The sequence below is a fragment of the Oncorhynchus masou genome, chromosome 25, assembly GCF_036934945.1.
Source record: "Oncorhynchus masou masou isolate Uvic2021 chromosome 25, UVic_Omas_1.1, whole genome shotgun sequence".
Taxonomy (NCBI): Eukaryota; Metazoa; Chordata; class Actinopteri; order Salmoniformes; family Salmonidae; genus Oncorhynchus; species Oncorhynchus masou.
The window spans coordinates 35172007-35199038 of record NC_088236.1 but is presented as its reverse complement, the minus strand read 5'-3'; the positions used below and the strand labels follow the sequence as shown (position 1 = coordinate 35199038).

The following is a 27032-nucleotide window of genomic DNA, read 5'->3' as shown; positions in this document are numbered from 1 at the left end:
AATAACACTAGCAAAGAGGGTCATTACGTAACAGACATGGACCATTACATTACAGAATGCCAGTTAACTCATTCAGATACAACATGCAATATGACCTGATGGAAATGTTGCATAACTCTCTCCCTCTACAACTAGGAGTGGTGTCTTCACTGTACACCGGCTCACAATAACAGGGAATCATTCTGAGAATGAACTTTCAAAACATAAAAGTGAATATGCTCAATTATATGACTTCCAGATTCTACTGAGTAGACCTCTGTTTTGAAATGTCTGGGAGATTTCCGCAGGGGGGAATCGATAGAGACTGTCTCACACTCAACCTCCCCTTCCTCCTTTGTTGCTCCAGCGTGGGTTGTCAGAGCATGTGTATGATGGCTGCTGTACATTGTGTGAGAGAATGGCATGCCCAGCGTTCAGTGAAAGGCTGCAGGTGGTGTGACCTGACGCTGGCCCCTGACCTTTACCCCAATCGGAGTGAGGCTCAGCTGCAGGGTGCCTGGGTTGACATGACAGCTCCTGCTGTGAGTTGTGGCAGGGCGCTAGGCATTAATCCCCCTCCAGGTTCACCAGCCTGCTGTCCCCACCCGGCCGCTACACCGACACATTCCTGAACATCACAGCACAGCAGCAGCGACTGCTAGGCCACAGGAAGAATATCCACTGAGCCCTAAAGAGGGAGAGAGGGAGAGAGGGATAGAGAGAGAGAGGGATAGAGAGAGAGAGAGAGAGAGAGAGAGAGAGACCGAGAGAGAGAGAGAGAGAGAGAGAGAGAGAGAGAGGGATAGAGAGAGAGGGATAGAGAGAGAGAGAGAGAGAGAGGGATAGAGAGAGAGAGAGAGAGAGAGAGAGGGATAGAGAGAGAGAGAGAGAGAGGGATAGAGAGAGAGAGAGAGAGAGAGGGATAGAGAGAGAGAGAGGGATAGAGAGAGAGGGATAGAGAGAGAGAGAGAGAGAGAGGGATAGAGAGAGAGAGGGATAGAGAGAGAGAGAGGAGAGAGAGAGAGGGATAGAGAGAGAGGGATAGAGAGAGAGAGAGAGAGAGAGAGGATATAGAGAGAGAGGATAGAGAGAGAGAGAGAGAGAGAGAGAGAGAGAGAGAGAGAGAGAGAGAGAGGGGGGGGGATAGCGAGAGGGATAGAGAGAGAGAGAGAGAGGGGGGTAGAGAGGGATAGAGAGAGAGGGGGATAGAGAGGACAGAGAGAGAGAGGGAGTGCTAACTATTATGTAGTGCAACCAACACAATTAATAAATACTCAGTTAACACACGTTTTAATAACTTTTATTTTTATTAGATCAGCATATATCTTCAGTATTAGATAAGCATGTAGGAAAACATGTAGAAAATAATACATGAACATCCATCCCTGCAAACCCATTCAGACATGCACAGGCTTGTTTAGCATAGTGTGCATGTCAGTGTGTGGCCACAGGCGTGTGTACGTGCAGGGCTGAGAATTTTTGTCTTTGAGGCACAATGCCCAAGGTACTGACTGCAGGACCTCAAATGAGATAAAGAATAGAGGGTAAGGCACTCAGGGGCTGCCTGAAAGTAATTACCCTGGCATGCAGATAAACAGAGAAAATGCACGAACGAACGAACACACACACACACACACACACACACACACACACACACACACACACACACACACACACACACACACACACACACACACACACACACACACACACACACACACACACACACACACACACACACACACACACTCTCTCTCACTCTTCAGGTCAGCTAGTGCAGGCCAGGGCCCAACTCCCTGAGCTCTAGCTTTGCAAACACACCCTTCCTGTTTTCATAAGGGGAGAACACAGGAGCAGGAGAGGGGAGAAGAGAGAGATATGGCAGGAGAGAGCTGTGAAGCCCAGGACAGAGCCACAGTCCTGGGTGGTGAGGGTTGGGATGGAGGGGGGAGGGGGGGTAGTTGATTCAGGTGAAGGGTGAGGGGTGATGTTAAAGGCAAGGGGGATTTTTCTACAATACAGGACAGAAATAAAATCCAGGTTAAAAACACAAAAGATGTAAGGTTAAAAACAACCCTGTAGAAGTCATACAGCTTATCCAGGCACATTGATGGGAGCATCAACAGCATAAAAGTATTTCCTACTGTAGATTTTCCCAGTCGTTTTCCTTTACAATACAAGGCACCTTTACAATACAAGGCACCTTTACAATACAAGGCACCTTTACAATACAAGGCACCGGAACAGAACATTGATGGCAACTTCAGGGGCCCACTGTACCTGTTCCATGAGTCTCAGCACATCTGTGGGTAGCAGAGTAAACAGGGGGGAGGCAAGGTGACCAACTGGAGTGTTTGGGATGTGTCTGTCCATGGTTGCTATGGGAGGCTGCCTCTCTGTGTGTGTTGCCCTTCTCTCAGGGAAGACACTTACACTTTGACATTAGATCCCACAACCACACTATCAGTGGATTGATGGTTAGTCACTCAACCTTGAGTTGAATCATTACTGTATTGTATTATCATCTCTGTGTGTGTTGTGTGTCTGGCTGAGTACAGCATGTTTAGGAGGGGTCCACTGATTGCTCAAGATGCAAAGAAGTAATCAGGCCAATACCGTACACTATTCAGTGTGTGAGCGGCTGGGCCGGCTGTGGCTGTCATCACAACATGTGGACTCCTGGTTCCAATGATTTCCTGAGAGGCCCCTGTGCCTCTCCTGTGGCTTGACACCATCACCTCAGCACACAGTGCCACACACACAAGATATTAATGAAAAGAAATATAGATTTTTCACACAATGACGAGAACAAGTATACATGTGGGGATTCATCTTAGCATAAAGGACAAAATGTATTTATTTATTTTCAATAACAGTGGGTAACTGCCTGTTCAGGGGCAGAATGACAGATTTTTACCTTGTCAGCTTTGGAGTTTGAACTTGCAACCTTCTGGTTACTAGTCCAACACTCAGACCACTAGGCTACCCTGCCTGACACCAATGACTATAGAGATCAAGATACTTCAAAGATCATGTTTTAGCTAAGCTAAATAGTCAGAGGAATAGTGGTGTCATGCAGTGGTCGCTTATACAGGCTGACTTGTACATTCTCCTGCTCCATCTGGGCTTGGAGGGTTAGGGAAGGAGAAGGAGTCCTTATTCCCTTCAATTTAGACATAGCGCTCAGCTAAGAAGCTGATTCTCACAGAAACAAGAGGCCCTACGATAATGTAGCTCTTTATCCAGTCTCCTTCCACAGTTTCTCAATGACCTGCTGTCTCTGTCTCAGTCCCTTTCCTTTACTCTGTCGGTGTCTCACGCTTTTCTGCTCTCTGCAGTAAACGGCGAGCTCTACGTGCAAGTCACCGGGACTGTTTTATGGTTCTCCTTTGCGAAACCTCCGACTTTTTCAACTCTGTTTGGAGGTGAGGAAGGCCCCTTCGTGGCAGCCATCACAGCCTCTCCCATTACATCAGAGCGATAGCAGGAGGGAGGGAAGGAGAGAGAGAGGCCGTGGGTGGAGTCCCAGCTGGATCAGTTCCACCACACCATCTGTGTCCAGGCTTGGTCACACCGCACTAACACACGTGTGTAACAGCCGCCCCTGGATCACCACAACGAACACTGGATTATTCATTCTTTAATAAGCTACTGTTTTTGCACAGCTCTGCCCTGGTCTTTAACTGCTGAACGGTGCAAATGCTCACTGATGAGTTTTCACCAAAACGGGACAAAGTTCATGTTGATGCAACTAAAAGTGAGATTTATAGCCATTAAAAGATACTTTGATGCCAATTTAGTAAATCCCCTTCGAGTATCCGAAACACTACAGCTAAATATAGTTATAAATACAGTTTCCTCCAATGAATTGAAGTCTGTGTGATCCTTTCTCTGAGTCGGCCAAGTGGCTGAGGGAAAATAACGTAAGGGAACATTGCCCGGGTGACTGTGACTAAGCTCGGTCAAAACATTGGGTGTGTTCAGGAGGAAGAACCTCTCTTGATAACGTGTAACTTTGCTCGGCCAGCCAGGCAGCCAGTCTCCAGCTCTGTCAGGGCTCTGTATTGTCTCTGTTCACCCAGGGCCCGTTCTGATAGGGATATAATGACCAATTGTGCCTGATGCCAAAAGACGTCAGGTCCTGTGTCTTTACAATCTCCCTCAGTAACGGCATGGTGCTCCTGGGTGGCACATTCTGACCAGTAGACGATACTATTAACATCTGGGCCTAAAAAGTGGCCAGGGCTTTGGGGTAGCTGTCACCTGTTCATATAGTCAAACAGCCTTTCCTCCTGTTCCCCCTTCCTCTTCCTTTCTACCCACTCAAACAGCTTTGATCAATAACACTGTGGTCACCAGCAGTCAGCCAATATGTTCACCAGGCAGAGAGACTCATTGTTATCTTAATTACAGGCTTTGCTCTCTCTGACTGAGCCAGTGCTTGGGTGACTTTAAATAAGAGTCAGCTGCATAGCTGGGCTCAGCCTTTGGTCCTGGGCTCTTTCAACTGGAACCCACAGCTTGCAAACACAGCACTACTAAACAAGGCATTGTTCACTGTGTCTTTGGTCAGGATTATTTAAACGAGAAAAGCATTGGCCATGACGTCTTCATTAGATGGAATTTCAAAGAAAGAAACGCAACCTGATTGAGAACCTACCCACTGGGCGCACACTGCTTGAATCAACGTCGTTTCCACGTAATACAAATGAAATTACATTGAACCAGCGTGAAATAGACGTTGAGTTGACGTCTGTGCCCAGTGGGTAATGTGTGATAAAATTGAGTGCACCTGTGACATTTGGAGAGGCTGAAGCTGAATCACGTGGCTCCATCCTCAGGGCGAGAGTAGAGCAATATCAGTACAACGGCTGACACACACTACCTCATCCAGGAGAACATCACCATCTTAGTCAGCGAGGCCAGGCATTGTGTGCCAAGTCCATTGTCTCAACTGACTGAGTTGATGGATAGTGTTTATGAAGTGTAGATCTCAAAGAAGTCCAGACTGCAGCTCACAACTTAAACCCCCTCCCTTCCTGTGATAACCAAGGCTGTTTGATTTTCTTCCCAGTCTATAGTAAGCCAGTTTAAGATGAGGGCCGTCTCTGGGGCTATAGCCACGGCTGCATTAAGGCCGTAACAATGTGTGGAGGAGTCCGTGTGTTTCCTGAGGGCTCACAGTTAACACCTTCTCCTTTATTATCTTTCCTGCTGTGATCGCTGGCAGCGCCGCCACTCTCCCCTCCTGACTGATCTCTTTTGCCGGCGCTGCCCGCACGCCATCCCAACTCTGCTTTCTCAGGTTTGCCCAGCCCCTCACACACCCACCCACCCCGCAGCCCAGTCACCTCATAGAACATACTCATAGAGTACTCTATATACTGTAAACCATGCTAGAAATGGGCCATATCGGTATGCACTAAAACCACATCAGATGTTGAGTTCAAATTCCCCAAAAACTTTTGCTGCAAAGCAGTTGTGACTGCATTGCAGCAAACGAAAAGAACAAGTCAAATAAAACATGTTGATTGGAAGAGGCGGTATAGACTCCTGATGGCTCATTTGTCCATGATCGTGTTTCTCTGTGATTAGATAAACTTTCTCATCTGCAGTGTTCGTACAACTATTAATGGCTGTGCCTGATGAGACCTGAGTCCAATCACAGCCTGCGGTAGAGCCGGATGACAGCACACCCCCAGGCAATCACAGTGATAAAGGGACCTCAATGAGATGAATACTGAATACCTGAGTATTACACACATATGCAGACACATAACCAAACCCTAGCCCTAAACTCCATCCAGATGTGTTCAGGAATGCTAGGACTTCATTGACTCCAATCAGAGTTATGTCATCATCCCCTCCTCAGGGGAAGACATTTATTCTAGATTTTTTTTGAAATACAAACGGCTGACATGTACTCACTTACATGAATATTCTGGCTATTATTCTTCCCAAAACACAACAGTTACACTTTTGATCAATTAGCATGAAACATCTACTACAATTATCTGTCAACCCTGAAAAAAAGCACAGGGTAATAATGCTTAACACAGTTAAAGGGGTAATCTGCAGTTGAAACAATAACAAGGTGGGCATCTCACCACTGGTTTGGTGAAGAGCTGAGAGATGGAACCACTCCAAAATGGACAGGGCCATTGATAAAGGTTTTCACCGTGATTTGAGGATGTACAGTGCTTCTTTACACTTACGAGGCTTGAATAAAAAACATGAGCTGGCGGACACCCAGAGATAATTATTTTATGTAGAGGTGCTGACTAACAGCGTATGAACTATAAGCTATAAATAATAAAGCTGTTGCACACTCCATATATAAACTTCTTCAGGCACAGTGATGCTGAAACGTTGGTGATTTACACAATAAATTACAGGGGGTTTATATATGGAGTGTGCAGCTCTCTTTATCCTCATACATTTGCAATGATTACAAAGGAGTAAAACAAGAGTATATTTTGGTTTCTCATAGGGTACGACAGTTGAGCTAAGCTCATGAGGCTATTAGTAATATTCTTCAAGAATCAATAGCTGTTTATCATTAATTAAAAAGTTTAAAAAAAATGGATGTAGCAACTGCAGATTGCCCCTTTAAGTGTACAGTTATGGACACCTTATCCACAACCCTAACCATTGTACTTCAGCTATCCATCCCTGGACATGTAGTACTGCAGTAACCTAACCATAGTACTTCAGCTATCCATCTCTGGACATGTAGTACTGTAGTAACCTAACCATAGTACTTCAGCTATCCATCCCTGGACATGTAGTACTGTAGTAACCTAACCATAGTACTTCAGCTATCCATCTCTGGACATGTAGTACTGCAGTAACCTAACCATAGTACTTCAGCTATCCATCCCTGGACATGTAGTACTGCAGTAACCTAACCATAGTACTTCAGCTATCCATCTCTGGACATGTAGTACTGCAGTAACCTAACCATAGTACTTCAGCTATCCATCTCTGGACATGTAGTACTGCAGTAACCTAACCATAGTACTTCAGCTATCCATCCCTGGACATGTAGTACTGCAGTAACCTAACCACCACCATTGGGGTGATGCTCCAGTCAGAGACAAACACCTGTCTCTGAGATTGTAATGGATGAGAATGGAAGATTGTTTCCAGAATATATATATCTACTGTATTAAGAAATGTCCTGCAGCTGAACCCATTCAGAGAAGTCTTAGTATAACACCCCCCTTGGTAAACCAAAATCTGTGAGAGGGCACGAAAAGCTTAATCAAAAACCACATTCTGTAACAACGCTAATCCAACATAAACCAACAATATAGAAACCTACCCAGGCCGGGAGCTGGGCTAAAACCTAGTGGCAGTTTTCCCTCAGCATCCAGTGTTCCATAACACTAGTGTTAACAAGTCCCTGTTCTCAGACCTGATCATCCTCAATCATAGTCCAGTGTGGAGACGTAAGGCCTTTGTCTACGCTACTCCACAACAGCACTGTTCAGCTGATAGCACCTTGGTTTACTGTAAATAACACTCAAACTAAACTCAATCTCTTTGCATGGGAAACAAACCAGCTTTCTGTTCACTCCAGCCCACACCAGTGCGCAACATTTCCCTCCACTACTGTACTCCTGGACTGATTTTTTAAAGAGAGGGGCCCCATCAACACTGTTGAACATCAAAACTGCTGTTATTTTTATTGTTCCGTTCTGCGGAGAGAGCACCCTCTAATGCTCAGGTTTCCCCTCATCTGGTCGTCATAATGGCAGGCTGGCGGAGTGCTGAGACCAGAGTAGACCACGGTGGGATGGAGGTGGGGGGTGTGCGTGTACTGTACCCCTGTTCTAATACAGGCCTCTCAGCTGTCTGATTTAAGAGAAGCCAGAGAGTACCCCGGAGACTCCAGCTCCATTAGTCCACATCTCCTCACCGTGTCAGCTACACTACAGCCTATCCCAGGGTCTGCTTTTCCCAGCATCCCTACGCCTATACTACCCCACACATCCAGGCACCAAGTTCTGTCTGAACAATACCAACAATGTGCCATCTGTGACTGAAGACGTCATAGAGAGTATTTGATAATGGTGCTACTAGATTACGCCAATCCAAACATGGACTCATCTCAGAGCATTATTGCAGTAATGCTGTCAGCACAGCAGCAGTATTATGTTCTGGCACAGTTGAACAGAGTCATCTGGCTGTTTGGAAGCACCGTTTCTGAGGCATCCTACTACAGCCAGCCAATTCAGGGGTGGTGATTGCACTACACTTCCTGTTTTTCGCTCCTAACCACGCTCTGGACAGAACCTGCACGCACCCAGAATATTGATGACCCAAATGTGTTGGGGGGAGGATTGTTTTTCATACATTACTGTATCCTTGGTTTGTAGTGTTAGTGGAATCAAGTTGAAAATATAATTATTTGTTTAAAGAAAATAAATGTTGGCCACAATATCATAGCCTACTGTCTTGTCTCAGATCATTAGTCGTGACTAAAATAGTGTCAGTGTGTGGTCCCATCTCTGCTCAGAGCACAATGGTTTGTTGAGTGCTTTCCAACAGAGGACATCCTACCCATATGGTTGGGAGAGCCCGGCTCCATACTAATCTGCTCCCACTGTTTGTAAAATAAACAGGCCCTCGAACGCTAACCCACTGCCCACACTGTTTCCCCCTCTGGCGGCCCCCTATAATGCATCTGGCTGACCTTTAACCTAATCCCGTTTGAACCACACTTCCTGTCCAGTGCACAGTGGATATCACTGTGTGGGCATTTGTGCAATGTCATCCGTTTTCCTATTGTGGTGGCACACAAAGGAGTGCGAAAACAAACAGGACAGGAGACTCATCATCCAAAACAAATTCACCTTGGTTATGAATCACATCCCAAAGCCACAAACAGGAGGCAAGAAGTATACAGTAGACTCAGGAGGTCATATGGCTTCAAGCCAATAGAAAAACGACAATGACTCTTTAAGTGGAGTTCGACCAACCAAATGAGGAGGTGTGATGGTGTGGGGGTGCTTTGCTGGTAACTCTCTCAGTGATTTATTTATAATTCAAGGCACACTAAATCAGCATGGCTACCACATCATTCTGCATCGATACTTCATCCCATCTAGGTTGCGCTTAGTGGGACTGTCATTTGTTTTTACCACAGGACAATGACCCAACAGATCTCCAGGCTGTGTAAGGGCTATTTGACCAAGAAGGAGTAATAGGGTGTTGCATCAGATGACCTGGTCTCCACAATCACCAGACCTCAACTCAATTGAGATGGTTTGGGATAAGTCGGACCGCAGAGTGAAGGAAAAGCAGCCAACAAGTGCTCAGCATATGTGGGAACTCCTTCAAGACTGTTGGAAAAGCATTCAAGGTGGAGCTGGTTGAGAGGTACTGTACATACAGTGTACATACAGTGTACATACAGTGTACATAGCCTGAATTTAAAATGGAATACATTTAGATTTTGTGTCACTGGCCTACACACAACACCCCATAATGTCAAATTGGAATTCTGTTTATTTTTTTAAATGAATAAAAACATGAAATGTCTTGAGCCAATAATTATTCAACCCCTTTTTCATGGCAAGCCTAAATAAGTTCAGGGGGAAACATTTCTACATGTGTTTAACATGACTTTTTAATGACTACCTCATCTCTGTACCCCACACATGCAGATAATTGTAAGGTCCCTCAGTCGAGCAGTGACTTTCAAACACAGATTCAACCACAAAGACCAGAGAGGTTTTTCCAATGTCTCGTAAACAAGGGCATCCATTGGTAGATGGGTAAAAATACAATTTTAAAATCCTGACATTGAATATTCCACTTTGGATGTTGTACACCTAGTCCTTCCTAACTCTGTTGCTGGAGAGGAAGTAAACAGTTTAGGAACTTAAAATCAGCTGTAATAGGAGAAAATGGAGGATGGATCAACAACAGTTTAGTTACTTCACAATACTAACCTATATGACAGAGTTAAAAGCTTGTACAGAAAAAAAGCATTGCAAAACATGCTTCCTGAATACAAAGTGTTATTTTTGGGGCAAATCCAACACATCACTGAGTACCACTCTTCATATTTTCAAGCATGGTGGTGGCTGCATCATGTTATGGGTATGCTTGTCATCAGCAAGGACTAGGGAGTTTTTTTAGGATAAAAAGAAATGGACTAGAGCTAAGTACAGACAAAATCCTAGGGGGAAATCTGGTTCAGTCTGCTTTCCAACATACACAGGGAGACAAATTCACCTTTCAGTAGGACAATAACCTAAAGCACAAGGCCAAATATACACTGGAGTTGCTTATCAATACGACATTGAATGTTCCTGAGTGGCAAGACTTGAAAATGGCTGTCTAGCAATGAACAACCACCAACTTGACAGAGCTTGAAGAATTTTTAAAAGAATAATGCGCAAATATTGTACAATCCAGGTGTGCAAGGCTCTTAGAGACTTACCCAGAAAGATGCACAGATGTAATCGCTGCCAAAGCTGATTCAAACACGTATTGACTCAGGGGTGTGAATACTTATGCAAATTAGATGTTTCTGTATTTCATTTTCAATAAAAATGTGAGATTTTTAAAAATTTAAATAAAAATGTTTAAGTCAAGGGGTATGAATATTTTCCGAAGTCACTATATTTACCTCGTTCTCCTGAACATCGACTCTGTATTGGTACTCCGTGTATATAACCAACATATCACTTACTTAACGCTTGCATTTATTCCTATGTTTCTCTCTGCATTGTTGGGAAGGGCCCATAAATCAGCAACTCACTGTTAATTTACACCTGTTGTTTACGAAGCATGTGACAAAAAAAAATCGTGATTGATTTGATTCAAATCAAACATCGGAGATGCAGTAGCATCACAACAACATGCTAGAACAGAAACGTAATGCCATCTTAAAACAAGATAGTTTGCTTGAAAAAGGCTGCTCAAACAGACAAGCAAAGCAGGTCTCCCACATCCCACCCCCATGCCCTCTCTCTGGGAGCCCCTGAGCCTGTTTGTCCCACTCCACCCTCTGTGTGACTAGATAAGCCAGTGGCCCCCCTCCATCAACAATGGAGTCCTACCACAGAGGGTAGAGTTACAGAAGCAGGCAAGGCAGGCCAGGCTTGCAGTCCTCTGGGGGCTCAGTGGGAGTGGGCTGCATAGGGCTGAATTAGACATGGGAGGCTAATAAGTTCCCGGGCTGGGCCAGGCTGCTTATGCCCACCATCTGTGTCTGTTACTCATCACCCACTGACCAGGAACCACATCTAAACAAACACCCCCAGCGGATATCCATTTAACAGCAAACTCTATACCTGCTTGGGCCTTTTAATTACTGACAATCAATGCCACCAAAGCAGCAGAGTTCAGAAACCCTTTGCCATGTTTAAACCTCTTAAGATTGTTTTATTTAATGTATTTATTTAACCTTTATTTTATCAGGGAGTCATACTGAGACCAAGGTCTATTCTACATATGAGCCCTGAATGACATAAATAACAGAAAACACACATTCATATAAATACTAAATGCAAGCAGAAGAAAAATATGGTCATAAAAACAAACACATTCATCAGTCCTCAATCAACTTTCTGAATTCCCCTAGAGGCACCAAAACATCACATTTAAGAACATTCTTAAGATTATTCCACAAATAAGGAGCAAGAAAACTAAAAGCTGATTTTCCTAACTCAGTAGAGACCAAAGGAATTCCCAGCGTTAGCCATCCCTGAGACTGGGTATGGTAACTCATATGTCTAAAGTTTACTAAAGATGTTAGGCACCGTGGGACTTTTTGTAAAAGGGCTTTATAAATGAAAATATAGCAATGTATCAACCTACGAGACATCAAAGAGGGCCAACCAACTTTCTGGTAGAGAAGGCAGTGATGAGTACTACAATTGTCGTTTGTAATAAAGTGCAGTGCGCTATGATAAACCGCTTTTAATGAAGTGGCAGTTGCGTTCATATAAATGACAACACCATAGTCTAGGACCGACTAAATAGTCTGCTTTCTACTATTTAGCGAGAGGCAGGACCTATTTCTATGGAAGAAGGCCATTTTTATTCTCAGCTTCTTAACTCATAAATATGCTTTTTAAAAGACAGCTTTTTATCTTTCCAGATGCCCAGATATTTGTAAGCAGGGACACGATCAATATGGACACTATCCCAACTACATATAAATCAGAGTTATTTACATGCGCTCTAGAGAACAACATATACTTACTTCAATTTACCTGCATTCAATACTAATTTCAGGTCAATAAAGCTTCTGTAATACAATAAAGGCAGCCTGTAGTTCAGTTAAACCCTGGTCAACCGTGGGGGAAATCGCATACACAACAGTATCATCGGCATACAAGTGCAGGTTACAGTTCTTTACAGACAATAAAGATGATGATATTGTTAATGTAAATGTAAATGATATTGTTAATGTAACAGTAAAAAGTACAGGACCCAGAATCGACCCCTGTGGGATACCTTTCATAATATCCAGGAAACCTGATTTGACACCATCAGTAGATCCACGTTGAGTTCTATCGGTCAAGTATTTATTTTGCCAGTTACATGCAGCCTGGTCTACCTAGCCAATTTGGAAAGCCTCTGAATTAGCAGTGAGTGATCAACAGTATCGAAAGCCTTTGACAGGTCAATGAAGTGGGCAGCACAATGTTGCCTTTTGTCCAAACCATTAACCACATTTCTAACTATGGATGCAGCAGAGATAGTGCTATGACTTGATCTAAAACCCGACTGATGTAAATTTAGAATAGATTTCAAAGATAAGATCTTAGCTGAGAATTAATCAAGGATTCTAATATTTTAGCTAGAACGTTTAGATAGGGCAATAATGATTTAGGTCACAAGGGTCACAACCTTTGTGAAGGGGGAGTACATGATATAACCGATGGGGTAAAACATATTTAATGATTCAGCAATCAGAGGGGAAGAGAGCTGCAGCAAAAAGGATAAAGTATATCAGATGGAGGGATGATGAGGAGATTGAGACTAACGTGTGAATTCCACTGAATCTCCCATTATTACTTTTACAAGCATTATATGAGGAAGAACATGCCCAGAGTCAGGTCATTCGGGATTAGTTTAACATCCAGTACATGATTAAGACAATTAAGGGAGACACTAACCTAACTTGGACCAAGGTTAATGAGTTTCAGGGTGAGAATGTGGGTGTACGCTTCATGGTTCATTTTCTTGACAAAACTGCAGCCCTAATTGAGCCTGCCTCTGGCACTGCTGAGCTGGAGGAGGAGATGGATTAGAGGGGTCGTAGTGGAGGGGAGCTGTGTAAGAGGAAATGAAAAGCTTCAACACCCAGGATTGTGACAGCCTTTGCAGGGCACACAGGTGTGTATCATTTAGACCCCGCACACACCCATCATCTCTTTCTGCTCAGTGTTCCGTGGGCTTAGCACCAAGGTGATTAGCAGACACTTACTACGCTTCACTTGTCTTTCCACCATTCACCCACACTTTATTGTAGCTTACAAGATGAACACCGTCTCTATTGTTCATCAGATAAGAGTCTACTGATTGGCAGGCTGAATTTAGCCCTCAGACTATTCAATCACTGTATTTTATTTGTTTTTAGCCGCAGGGCGTATGTCAACTGGGGGTAACTGGAGTAAAGACCATGATGACATTAAGTATTTCAGTTCCCTTTAAAACGTGCCCTTGGGCATTCTTGCTTGTTATCATAAGTTACATTTACCACCTTGGAATTAAGTGTATACTTAGACCCCATATGAGGATAATATTAACATGGAAAAATGTAGAACAGCTGGCAAAATTACAGTCCCACATGTTTTCAAAAGCCTCTATATAAGGAGGCTGTATGGTGGCGTACTGGGACCCGCAGGCTAAACTCAACACTGAAAACATTAACAGACATAATGATAACATGAATAAACGGCAGCCTGTTTGGAATGGTTAGGAATACATGAGCCAAAACATGGGGAATATTTACAAGGACACACGAGACAAGCAAAGTCTGTATGGAGGAAGGGATTTGTAAGTAAGTGCAGTGTTATAGCACAGCATATACACAAAAGACAAGCATTGCTTTGCACAACTTCCCCGTGCATATATTAATATAGACATTGTGTATTATCAATGTTACACAAGGTTGCTACAGGCAACTACATCTTCATAAGGAAGGCAAAATGTCAAAGTGTAGAGTTTCCCTTTGACAGCTGATGAGAACTCCACATGGAGAAACACTGGCATGATTCAATTATCAGGCCTGCCCCAGATCCCCTTCCTGAGTAGGGCTCCTCGTACAACACCTAATGTTTTCCATCGGTGTGATAAATGACACTTATTTCACCATGCCTTGAAAGGCTCACCTGCATGGCCTATAACAAGGTCCGTAGACATGTTCGTTACCTCTGCCTTTTAATTTGACCTGAGCCAACCTGTCATGTGCCATCAAACATGGGAATCGGATACCTCAGAAATACAGGCGGCTTTTGCTTTGCACTTTGCCGTGCCCCCTATTCCTTAACACAAAGAGCCATGGGAGCATGGAGTTCCAAGTAACCCGCATCGCATGAATCAACCACTGTGACAGGGGTCCGTTAGGTCGAAGGATCAGGACCACAAGTCTCTCTTTTACTGCTCCTTCTCCCCATCTCTATTAGCGGAGGACAAGAAGGGAGGGATGGCTTTCTAAAGGCACATATTTCCGTTGAACAGATAAATCAGATCATTTCTGGAGAGTGGAGAAGAGCACAGAAAGGGCCTTCTTGATGTCCCCTTTGAGATGTAAATGGAACGGTGGCACTGAAAGAAGGGCAGGTGTCCACTGCTGAGAGGGAGTGCGTAACGGTGGGTGCATGGATTCCTAAACCATTAACTGTTGACATACCTCTAGCCAGTTTAGAGACCACGAGAGCAAGAGGCAATACAAAATGTGACTAACAAATAATTGTACTCTTTACCATGGTTTCGCAAAGCCCCATGCAACCAGCTATTATCAAACTTGTGAAATTATGCACAATAAAGTGTATTCAGCATTTGACAGTATTTCAAAATGTTTGGTTCTCTGTACCAAATAAAACAATTCAATATAAGAAATTCAAATTCTGGTAATTGTTTAATTTTTTAATCTTGACTTGCATTTGTTCATTTGACACAAGAAACAATAGAAATGGAAAGACCTAATTATTCTTGCCTACTGACCTCAAGAAAAGAAATGACCTGTTGCTTGGAGACACAGGTAGTTCACCTATTGTCTGACCATAAATGGGTTTATTGGGGGCGTAGAGGTAGCAATTTGTGCTGAACAAGGGGAAGAGGTTAGGCATTCACTCCAATTATCTCACACCTCGAGGTGGGAATAAGAGATGTTTGACCATCAAATCAAATGAAGAAAAACAAAACCGCGTGTATAATTAGTCAGGGTGGCAGAAGTACCTTGGGATGACCTCACCTCGAGTAGGTTACACATCGCAGAAATGAGGGTAAAAAGAGACGTCAAATATTTCCTTAATTGGTTGAAGTGTTTGAGCGTTCTTGGAAGACAAGTCTACAATGTGTACAAAACATCAGGAACACCGGCTCTTTCCATGACAGACTGACCAGGTGAAAGCTATGATCCCTCATTGTCACTTGTTAAATTCACTTAAATCAGTGTAGATGAAGGGGAGACCAGTTTAAAGAAGGATTTTTAAGCCTCGAGACACTTGAGACATGGATTGTGTATGCGCTATTCAGAGGGGGAATGGGCAAGACAAAAGATTGAAGTGCGTTTGAACGGGGTATAGTAGGTGCTAGGGACACCGGTTTGAGTGTCAAACTGCAACGTTGCTAGTTTTTACCAGGCATAACAGTTTGCTGTGTGTGTATCAAGAATGGTCCACCACCCAAAGGACATCCAACCAACTTGACAACTGTGGGAAGCATTGGCGTCAACATTTACCAGCATCCCTGTGGAATGCTTGACACCTTGTAGAGTTCATACCCTGACGAATTGAGGCTGTTCTGGGTGTAGGAATGCGTTCCTGTTTTGTACACTCTGTGTATACGGTCTTCTACAGCTCTACTGCTCCCTCTGCTGCTATAAAGTAAACTCGCCCCACAAACCTCATCAGGCTCACTACTATACTATATAACCAATTTCCAATTTGCAAAGTCATTAGTTGGTGAAGATCAAAGTGATTTTATTTGTAAAAACAACAATATGTAACCCCTTCTAGGAGAAATGCAGAACATATGATATATTTACTGATGGTTGACATTAATCCCAGAGGTCTCTCCAGAAGAACAATTAAAACCAGCATTCTGCTGAGAAGACATTTCTAGGGAAGAAAGCATTGACTTTTGTGTTTGCTTTTCAAACTGTGAAACTAGTGTCAAAATTGTCTAGCTAAAATAGATCTACCATGATATGGCAAATGGTGGATTTTGATTATTAAATACAATATGTAGCATGGAAACAATTGAAAAAATAAATGTTCATTACAAAATAACGTCATTTTACAAATTAGTCTTATCTACACATTTGAAGCATCAAGTTCAACTAGAATACCTGCAGAATGGGATGTAATACAGGCCACTATGCACTTAGGTGGAGAAAGGCTTTGTTATTTGCTCTCCATTCAACTTGTATTGCTTTTTAGTGAGGTCTTAGAGGTGACTTGTATAAGACACTTGCAGGATTCAGTGGAATGATGTGTAATAATACTTGATGTGCATTGAGTCATGCACATCTTAATCCCTAATGAATCATTTCCCATCATGCTGTAAACAGAATGTTTCAACTTGACACCTTTGAGTGCAAACCTTAAGCTCCCGCTAAACTGAATTCCTCAAAAAGGTTATGGTCACTGTCCAATTAGTTTGTTTCTTCCCCAAAGAAAAGGCAGGATCATAACAGGCCTCACGACGTTCCCAAATTAATTACACTGATTTAAAAATGGAAAGGCTCCCATGTTATCCCAAAACATGAAGATTCCAAAAATGTCCCAAAAGTAAAGTCTCAATCACCATGTACAGAAACCCTCTTTGCCCATCTGCAGCGATTGAGACAACTAAGTATCTAGTAAAAGGAAGTGGATCACTGATGATTCTAATCACATCTTTGCGCCTTCTGGATCGGTCACTCAGTGTAGCAATGAGGTCATTCACGCCTTTCCAATACCACAGAGATACAGTAACTAGCCTGCCAGGTCCAGAACACCTAGCACACCGGAGGCAAGGAGCAGAGGTCAACACTTCATAGCTAACTGGCATAGCACACACAGCCCCCCCCCCCCCCCCAAAGAAGTGTTAAAAATAGAAACATGCATTAATACATACACGATACAGAGAAGACTATGCATGTTATCCACAAGACTAATTGGCTTTTAAGGAACCCAAGGATAGGAATGTGTCATATTGTGAGGAATGTCCAGGCCTCTCTCCCTTCCACTTATCTTACACGAGTTAAACGCTACATAGGGACTGGAACAGCCTGGCACAGTGAGGATTTGTCTGGTCTCAGGACATCAGGCCCATTACCACCTGACTAGGAGAATAAACAGTCACAAGTCATGCTGGTCTGGAGGATTTATGCACACGTCATGTTTCACTGGAAAGTAAAACATGCTTACATGCTAACGAAGTTCCTTTGAAAGTATGGAATTGATAGGGAGTGTATGTCCTCGTATTGTAAATTCGAGACAAGATTGTTGTGCGTTCCTTTTTAGGAAGGGGAATGTAACAGATGGAAGAACATACCAAGGCTGCTCTCTGGTGGTGAAGAATGGAAGCACTCTTTGCTTGTCACCAAGGCTGCTCTCTGGTGGTGAAGAATGGAAGCACTCTTTGCTTGTCACCAAGGCTGCTCTCTGGTGGTGAAGAATGGAAGCACTCTTTGCTTGTCACCAAGGCTAACTGGGACTATAAACAATAGCTCTCTTTCTTAAGCATTCCTATTTCTTACACACCACAGGTGATTTGGAGATTTGAATGAATATTTTAAAAAACAAACATGCATTTTGCCCAAACAAAGGCAGGTTGAGTAAAACCCTAGAACCTGGTACACTATTGGGTGGTCTTTGACATGTTTAAAAAGGAATGCATCATGTATACAATAACTACACTACCAGTAAATGAGTAACATGTCTCCCTTTCACATCACTAATAGTCAGAGTAAAGAATAATGAAGAGGTAACATATGGATTAAAGTAGTAGAACACTTAGAAGTGATGCATTAGTGAATGCTGCTGACTGTGTGGTCTAGGCAACACGGTGTCTTAAAAGCAAGCAGGGAAGAAAAAAAATATATAGAAAAATATACAATTGTGGCACATGGTTGGGCAGCAGTGCCATTGGCCATGATACACACCCAGTTGCAGGTTGATGGCGGAGCTGTGCTAGTGCCTGGTAAACAGACAGAGGGCTTGGTTGGCATGCAGAGGGCCTAAAGTGAGCGAGTGAATGGGAAGATCTCAATGTCATAATCCTCGTGTCTCGCTCCTCATCTCCTTCTCAAAACCCACTGGAGGAGAAAGTCAGAGGGGAGAGACCTCTGGCTTTCTCATCCAATGGCTTTTGAGAAGGAGACGAGGAGAGAGGACGCAAGTAGTATGCCATTGAGATCGTCCCAATGACAACTGGAACATCCTCCGTAGAGCCATCCTGGAATCTCCCACAAGAGGTCAGGGGGCACATATGCCTGGCCTGGGGCAGAGCAAGGCATTTTGTGTCTGGGTGACATCAGATTTAGACTCATTGTGGAAGTGAGTCATGTCCAGGATAACACAGGGATAGTTCCAGTTCCTCTTTTACTATTCACTCCTCCACCTTGTACCCATCATGCCCAGTTTCAGACATGCTGTTCCACCCTCTGCCCAAAGCAAGAGCTACAGGTATGTGTCCTGATCTGCCTCTATGCTACTCAGGCTCTGTGTGGACTTCTGGAGGGGCGACACTGTTAGAAGAGACTGGTCGTTAAGCGTTGGTTGGTGTGGCGGTGGAGAGTCTTCAGGTGTGTTTGGGAGGGGTGTGTCATTGACGAGAGGCTGCTGTACTGTTGAGTTTCTGAGAGTAGGCATAGGATCTCTCAGTGGAAGCTGGGGATCTCTCAGTGGAAGCTGGGGATCTATCAGTGGAAGCTGGGGATCTATCAGTGGAAGCTGGGGATCTATCAGTGGAAGCTGGGGATCTATCAGTGGAAGCTGGGGATCTATCAGTGGAAGCTGGGGATCTATCAGTGGAAGCTGGGGATCTATCAGTGGAAGCTGGGGATCTCTCTGGGGGTCAACGGCTAAAGGATAAGGGTTGGGGATCTCCATGACAGTAGGGGCTTTCTTCATACTTCCTTTCTTCTTGCTCTTCTCCTCCTTGCTCTTCTCTCCCTTCTTCAGCTGAGGTGTAGGCTGAGGCAGGGGCGACTCTACGATGATGGTGGGGTTCTGACGCAGGTCCTGGCGACTGGGAGGCTCCGAGGCCATAATAGCCCTAGCACCGTGCATTCTGGGAGGGGACTTGCAGTGAAGCTCACCACGGTTCTTCCTCCAGCGCTTCAGCTGAACATGGTGCTCCCTTTCAACGTCCCGCTCTGACACAGGCACCTCCAGAACCTGAGGGAGAAGAGAGGTTACTGCTGGTGGTTGACATTACAGGCACATAGTGTTACTAAATAGAAAACTGTTTTTGTCTGCCTTGTAGGAAATGTCATGCAAAAAGACCAGGGCTAATGGCCAAGAGGAGAGAAGGCTTTTCAGTGGGGATTCATTCCAGTCCTAATCTTAACCTTGTTAGTAAATGCCAAACTGCCTGAGGCTGAAGGAGCTTCTCACAGTGAGAATGGTCAGAGAAGCCATTGTCAAACTGAAGAGACACTCACACGAAGCCAGGGAAAGGGACTAGACACAGACTAGTCAGAACTGTGGTCGATGTGTGTCTCTCTGCATCACTTGAACTTCCACCCTGAACTCTACATTTCCACAGTACTATAGACTTCTGAACAGCCATTGTACTCTACAGACAAACACAGATGACTATTCTCAATCTGGGTGAAATAGGGGTGTGACCTCATTATCTTGGTCCTTTCTACTACCCCAGGCTGCTCAAAGACCATGCATGACCGCAGGATAAGCATCTTTAACTGTGTTTATTACTGGGTAAGTCCTGTGTCTCTCTACCGTCATTGATTCCCTGCTAGTGAAGTCCTTACCTCCCTGACTAGGAAGCCCTCCTGCATGTAGCGTGGCTCTATGGTCCTCAGCAGCTCCATGGTCTCATACTGGCCCTGACACGCCTTCAGCTTCTCACGGGTACCCAGCATGCATTTCAGCAGCACCAGGCCCACCCGGAAGATGATCTTCACACCTGGGGGAGGGTTCAGAGGACACACGGTCACTAACTGGACATGAGGGATGATTGCAGATGTTAGAATTCACAATTACAAGCATCACAGGAACTTTATTGATTATCTAATTTGGGTGATCAACAATTAGGAAGAGTGGGATAAGTTGAGCCACCCTTGTTTCTGGGGAACCATTCACAAAATGTATAATTTGACCAAATATTTAGGGAGAGGTCATAATTTTATGGCGCCTGAAGGAAGAAACCACATGGAAAAAGTGGCAAACAAGTTAGGTCCAAAAAACAGTTTTTTCACCAAATGTATCTAAACCAAAGTAGATCATTTTAAGACCTTGCTATAAATCAGTTGGGCTCTCGATAAGCTTCCATAGGAGGTCCTAAACCTTGGATGAAAGTGAATTCTTGTATCTGTTTTGGGTAATATAGTCAAAATGTTAGCCTTGGGGTAGGTTCAGCCCCAAGTGTTCTCTTCCCAGGTGAAATGCAAGGCATTATGGCTGGGATATGAGGTAACAACAGGGCCTGGTCCATGTTAAAAGTTTTCTATAAAGGTGTTAAACGTGTTAAGATGCTTAAAATTATTAAAAGACCAAAAAGCGATTATGATTATGTTGAATTGTGTTTGGGAAATAAAGACTGACATGGCTTTAAAAGGGTAGTGGTAATATTTCATTCAGCACAGAAATGTGTAGACGGCTTAACTTACCCTGTCCAGCAGCTCAACTTACCCCATACCCGGGGTAAGTGGTGCCAAGAGACCACTTTTTAATTTATTTTTTTTAGACATGCTGTTTTCAAAACTGTTATGTTTACATGAATTCAGATTATTTCCAGGGATACCCAACACCCTGAAAAATATGTACATCTCTTTGTTAGAAAGAATACTATATTTCCCATGACAGAGAGAATAAAACAAAAAAAAGGCTCAACTTACCCCACTCTCCCTTACTGTAGATGTATAGCGTAAATTGGAGGTCGTAACTAAATGAATGCAAGACAGATGTTTGTGTGGAAGTTTCTGCAACAAACCGTCACAGAGGAACATGTCCCAGACGCGGAGCACAGAGGCCCAGGGCAGGGTGCGGGAGAAGGCACACATGAACCACTCTGTCATGTAGAGGATGGGCTCCATCTTGTGTTTTTCCAGGTGGCGGTAGACTAAAGGGGAGACGCGCCGAGTCAAGGCATACAGGATTTCTCCATCTAACTGAATGGCCTCCTGCAGGGACAGATGAGCATGTAGTCTCATACGGACAGGATAACAAAACATCTTGTGTGGTCTAGTTAACTCTATGTGCCTTTTCCTTTAGAGCATTTGTGAAGGGCACATGTCTTACCAGCCCAGCACTGTAGTATCCAGGAAGGTACTTCTCACAAATTTGGACCAGCCCCCAGAACGCATCCTGTGGAAAAACGTGGAGATGGTGGTGTGAGGAAATTGTGAACGGAACCTTCCCTTACAGAGGGAACCAAAACTAAAGCACACACTAGCTGGCAAACTACAGGTACAGAGGGAACCAAAACTAAAGCACACACTAACAGGCAAACTACAGGTGTAGCATACAAACAATTCCCTTATAAATAGGAAGCTAGTTCAAAGCACTATTCACTGAGCTACACCACAGGTCAGGCAGTTATTTTGAGAGAACCATAGTTTAAGCATGAGCCCAGAGGCACAGGGTTCACCTCAGCAGGCATGTGCATGAGCAGCACAGCAGCAATGGGGGCCTGGGCTTGACAGTAGCCCTCCTCTGGCCTGTACAGTGTGTAGGCCTTCAGAACACGGAACAGGTCCTGTTGCCTGTGTGGGTAAACAAACATACAAACCCATGAACAAGGCAATGAACACACAAGGACAAAGGTCAAACGAGACAAAATCAAACATCAGTCACTGAGTGAGGGTCAATTATTCCATTGTTTGAGACAACTAACCCGTGGCCCCCCCGTGACACAAACATCTCATGGAAGGGGAACTGTCTGTGCAGGTCTTTCTCAATCACATCCAGCTCCTTCGGGTCTCCAGCCTGACTGTCCAGCTCCTGTAACAACACCAGGGAGTCAACCACACTCCCACACAGTAAAAAAAACACAGAGCAAGAGAGAACATAACCAACCTCGAACTTCCCTCGGTTCTGTTCCCTCTTCACTTTTCCCCCTGACAGGTAGAGCCAAGCACGGCCTCGCAGTGAGGGAGGAATCCCTTTCTGACACCGCAGTCTCACCTGTTAAACAGAGACAGAAATGTATTCATCACCAACCAAGGAATGTGCCAGTGAAGATAAAGCTGCATTGCAATAGAGTTGTTATACTACACATTTATACTGTAGGCCAGTATTGTTGACTGAACAGGATGGACCTCGTATTCAGGGAAAACAGAACAGGCCTTTGGAAATAGATGATCCAAGACAATAATGTACAGGTTCAGTGGAATAATGGCTTATTCACAGTACTACTCAGTCCATTTATTTTTACTGAGATCATAGGCCCCTCCTCCTCCTCCCAGAAGAGTGTGAACATCCATGAGGATGTCATGGAACAACAAAGTAGAGAAGGGGAAACAGACACTATGACCTTCACTGACTGACCTCAATTAACCAGCACAGAAGTCCGAGGCAAAAAATGCCTACTGAATAATTGTGTGTATATTTAAGCGTGTGCTTCAGTACGTTTCATGTGGTAATGCCCTTAACCATGTTCATACTTGAGATTGCAGTGAGAACAAGCGAGTCGCTGTCAAACCCGAAATCTCACCACCATCTTTGTAACAGGGACGTGATGTTAGTACAACCACACCCAGAGTCTTGCTCTGTTACTTAGCCCAACATTGAGTCAGTGAGGGAGATGAAGGATCTTTGCTATCTGGGTTCCTTGGGACATCCATACTATATTAAAGTAAAATGGTTAGCTAAGGTTAGTGTTTATGGTAAGGACCCCCTAAGGATCCTGGGAAAGCACTAACCGGAGACAAAGGGACGGGTTGTGTCACTCCCTGCTGCTGACTCATGGAAAATTAGATGAGGCTGTAGTTGAATAGCTAACGCTAGACACACGGGTAGATCCGGCTAGGCAACTAGTGATGAAAATCTGGCCAAAGGCCAAAGACAAGCACAACCTCCATGAAGAAAACTATCATCAAAAGGTCAGCTTCTTCCAAACATTAAGTTTACAGAGGAACAAACAGGCCAATGTCTGAGTGACATACAGGTTAATCATTGGCTTGTCTTTGAATTATTAGGCACTGCAAGATGTTGTTGTCATCCAATACAACCAAAACCCCCAACATGCCTGCCCTGGATAGAGGATGGAAGTAACAGTTGGGTTTACACATACAGGGCAGAGTGCCAACAAGATGAAAGCACAAACTAGGCCCCGGTTGGCTAATAACATAATAAGGAGTTGCCACATACTGTGAACAAACTTATTTAGGATCGTTTGAGGAATAATTAAGACCAGATGGTGAGAGACAGTGTCACAACAGTCTAGACATGGCAACAAATGAAGTCAGACCTATGAATTCCAACTCTCAGCAGGTCTGACCTTTTTGTGTCTCTTGACCATCCATTTGTCCCAGTTGCTGAGCATGTCCAGCCACTTGACCTCTCGCTGTCTCAAAACCTCTGGAGGGACGTCCTGAGCCCTGGGGGAGAGAGAAGAACAAGAAGGAAAATATTAGAATTCCAAATAATCCAAAACTATATCTTTAAAAAATAATATAATTTCTCAGAAATGTGAGTGTGTATTACAGCTAGTTGTATATAAACGGTGTCTAGAAGAACTATAATGCAAATGTACAGGTTTTGAAGCATTAAAGATAAGAGATTCAAGCAGGGGGAAAGGGAAAAACAGGTATGCTATCAGAGGCATTCGACTTTCCCTCTACGTACTTAGGCAGGGCGGGCCTGGTGCAGAACCAGTCAAGAGATGAGGTAATGCTATAATGTGGTAAGTTTGGCTCTAGCCAATAAACAGAACTGAGAATAGAACACTCACAATGCATGACAAAATATAGGCCTAACATTTTCTTATAGGTTGGCCTGATGGCACTCAACTAGTATGTAATCATGAGCACAACCTTGTAATCATGAGATGTTAGAAGTCTTCAAAGAGAGGCCTTTAAATTTGGACAATCCTCTCTCCTAGAAGTCTGCTGTAATTCTGTTCACTCCAATACCCAAAAGTGTGCAAAAGGCTATAAGTATGTGTATCTTCCTTTGCAAGTTTGCCTACCACCCTATACAAATGAAAATAAAACCCTTTTGTCTTCCACTTCCTATACAACCCTGAGCCAGAATAGGCACTCCAACAACAGGGCACCAGAGCTGTGGCACAAGGCCAGTCAACCTCACAGAAAACAGGAAGCTCCCAAGCAACTAATGCTTGGCACAACTTTCACTCATTCCTCCACTCACAGTGTGCTACTCAGCAGGGCCAAGGGGCATGAGCACAAGAACAGAGCCTTCTCACAATCAGAGAGACTCATTTGTTACCTCTGCTCTGGCAAAACCAGAGAGGAAATGGGAAAAGTGCTCATGGCACAGATAATGAAATACATAATATTGTTTAGATATGAAGTTGTTTGGAAGGTGAAGGGAGCAGTAATCCAATGACCAAATCCAGTTGTGCTCCAACTCTATGCATCTTAAGAGAACTATTAAGGTTAAGAAAAGAGCGGAATCAAAGTCAGAAAAAAAGATGTACTTCCTTCTTGGTTCAGCACATGTGCTCAAGAAAACAAAACCCGGTGTCCCTCCAATCACAAAGGGGAGCGTTTGCGTCTCCATGCTGCCAGCAGTTATATGCCATCAGTGTCCATAAGGCATTGTCATTCAAAGAGACACAACAAAAGAGATGGATGAACAGGAAAGGAGATTAAAATGATGAAGCCGGTCAGCGTCGCCCTTCACACCACTCAGGTTATTCTCGGTTTGCCTCCAGAGTATTCTGTTCTTATCTTATACAAGACCAAACATTGGACATAAACAATCAGGGGCCTCGCCTGACCTTTAGAGCAGAGAAGTGGTTGTCAGGGAGGGCTCTGTTTACAGAGACGTTATGATGTTAGCAAATTTGTTCAGGTCTTAAAATAGTATTGTGTTTAAATGACATAGCTAGCTAGTGAAATAAAACACATTATTTTAGAACAGTGAGTTTCTGTCAAGTCCGTCATTGAAAATAAGAACTGTTCTTAACTGACTTGCCTAGTTAAATAAAGCTTGGTGACATGATCGGGAGGTTGATACTAGGTGCCATTTATTTTTCATGGGTGGGGTTTGAGACGAGACAAACCTTTAAACACACATTTGATGTCGTTCAGTTCATGTACATCTGAAAGAACTGGCATTTGGTAAACATTTCACATTTTCCCCACCAAAGTTGTGAGAGTTAGCCAACAAACTATAGGAATGTATAAGCTTACAAATGGGGCCATGCGAGCAGAACACCAAGGTTACTTACGATTCTTCTGAATACTGTTGCGCCCCTCCAATAAATCCATATTTATCCGTGTGCCTGTCGTTGGTGAAGCCGTTGATCTCGGAGTCTGAGCCAAGGGAGCTCTCGTCGTCCATATGACTGCTGCTAATTGTCCTGATACTTCTAGAGTCGGCCGACTTGCGACCATTCTCTATTTTAGCCATGATAGCTCAAAAAATAACCAAAGCTAACGTTATTTCGTTGGCACGGTCACAACCAACAGCATGAAACCAGACGAAAGTTTCCAAACAAACAAAACCATTGCCATGGCATGGAACACGTAGCTAGGCTAGCGTTAGTTAGCTAGTGTTAGCCGCTAGCAAATAGCCCGTCAGGACTAATCGACTTTAAAAAAAAAAGTTAGTTAGCTACTGTAACTAACTACTACCGTTAACTAGCTAGTTACTTTATCTGGTTATTAACACAAACAAATACTTAACATGATCTTTGAGTGAGCCAAATTAGTGAATACCGCAAAATCCCCCGTATGATGTTGACTTTCCAGCCTTTCAAAGCTGACTAACGCGTTAGCCTAGCTAGCTTGTGATGTGTCAATGATGTATTAGTTCGCTAGTAAGTTAACGCATAAAGACGCATGCTAGGTTGAAATAACTTCCATATCGACTACATGTTAATCTAACTAGCACAATTCACCACAAATGTGACATTTGTGTTTGTTATGTCGGTGAAGCAAGCTAAACAACGTTTTAGTTTCATTCCTTCCTTCCTGGTCCATGGATTCCGTTTCCTCGCCTGGGGGGGAAGTTCGGCTGTCTCATTTCGTCTGTGTTCAGGGTGTAATTAGTCCAAAACAGTTGAAAAAGGTAGGTCCCTCCTCCCAGCTTCGTTTAAGAAATCCATTAGTCGATTGACGCGTCTGCCTTCTCGCGAAAACGTCTGCATTGTTCGAACGGTTTGACCTAAACTATTATGACCACTCTATGGTAAGGAAAGACTCAAGTGTCACGGGACTCGTCTGAAGGTAGTTGTGCGTCTACCCCAAATATGGGGTTACATATGTGTAAAATAAAATATGCTAAAATTAATTCCTGAGCTTTCTTATCTCCTAGATATAGTACTGACGCTTCAAAAACATGTTATTTTTTGACTGTCTTTTTTTGTAATTTATGGTGTTGTTCAATGCCTTTCTCTGGGCTATAGTAATAAAGACCAAATTCGATATTTTTTCAAATCATATATACATTACACACACCTAAAGAGGTCCTAAAATGCAATAGCAAATAGCTAAACGA

General features: G+C 43.7%; 1 protein-coding gene across 1 annotated transcript; it reads right to left on the bottom strand.

Annotated features, from left to right (window-relative positions):
• Positions 1–16133: 16133 nt before the first annotated feature.
• LOC135514186 (TBC1 domain family member 10A-like) lies at positions 16134–26767 on the bottom strand. Its single transcript, XM_064937470.1, has 9 exons — positions 25762–26767; positions 23845–23944; positions 22422–22529; positions 22240–22346; positions 21994–22108; positions 21645–21710; positions 21337–21526; positions 20156–20310; positions 16134–19559 (listed from the first exon to the last, which is right to left on the bottom strand). The coding sequence occupies exons 1-9, from the start codon at positions 25941–25943 to the stop codon at positions 18840–18842; spliced, it is 1743 nt and encodes a 580-aa protein (XP_064793542.1). The 5' UTR covers positions 25944–26767; the 3' UTR covers positions 16134–18839.
• Between the last annotated feature and the right edge of the window lie 265 nt (positions 26768–27032).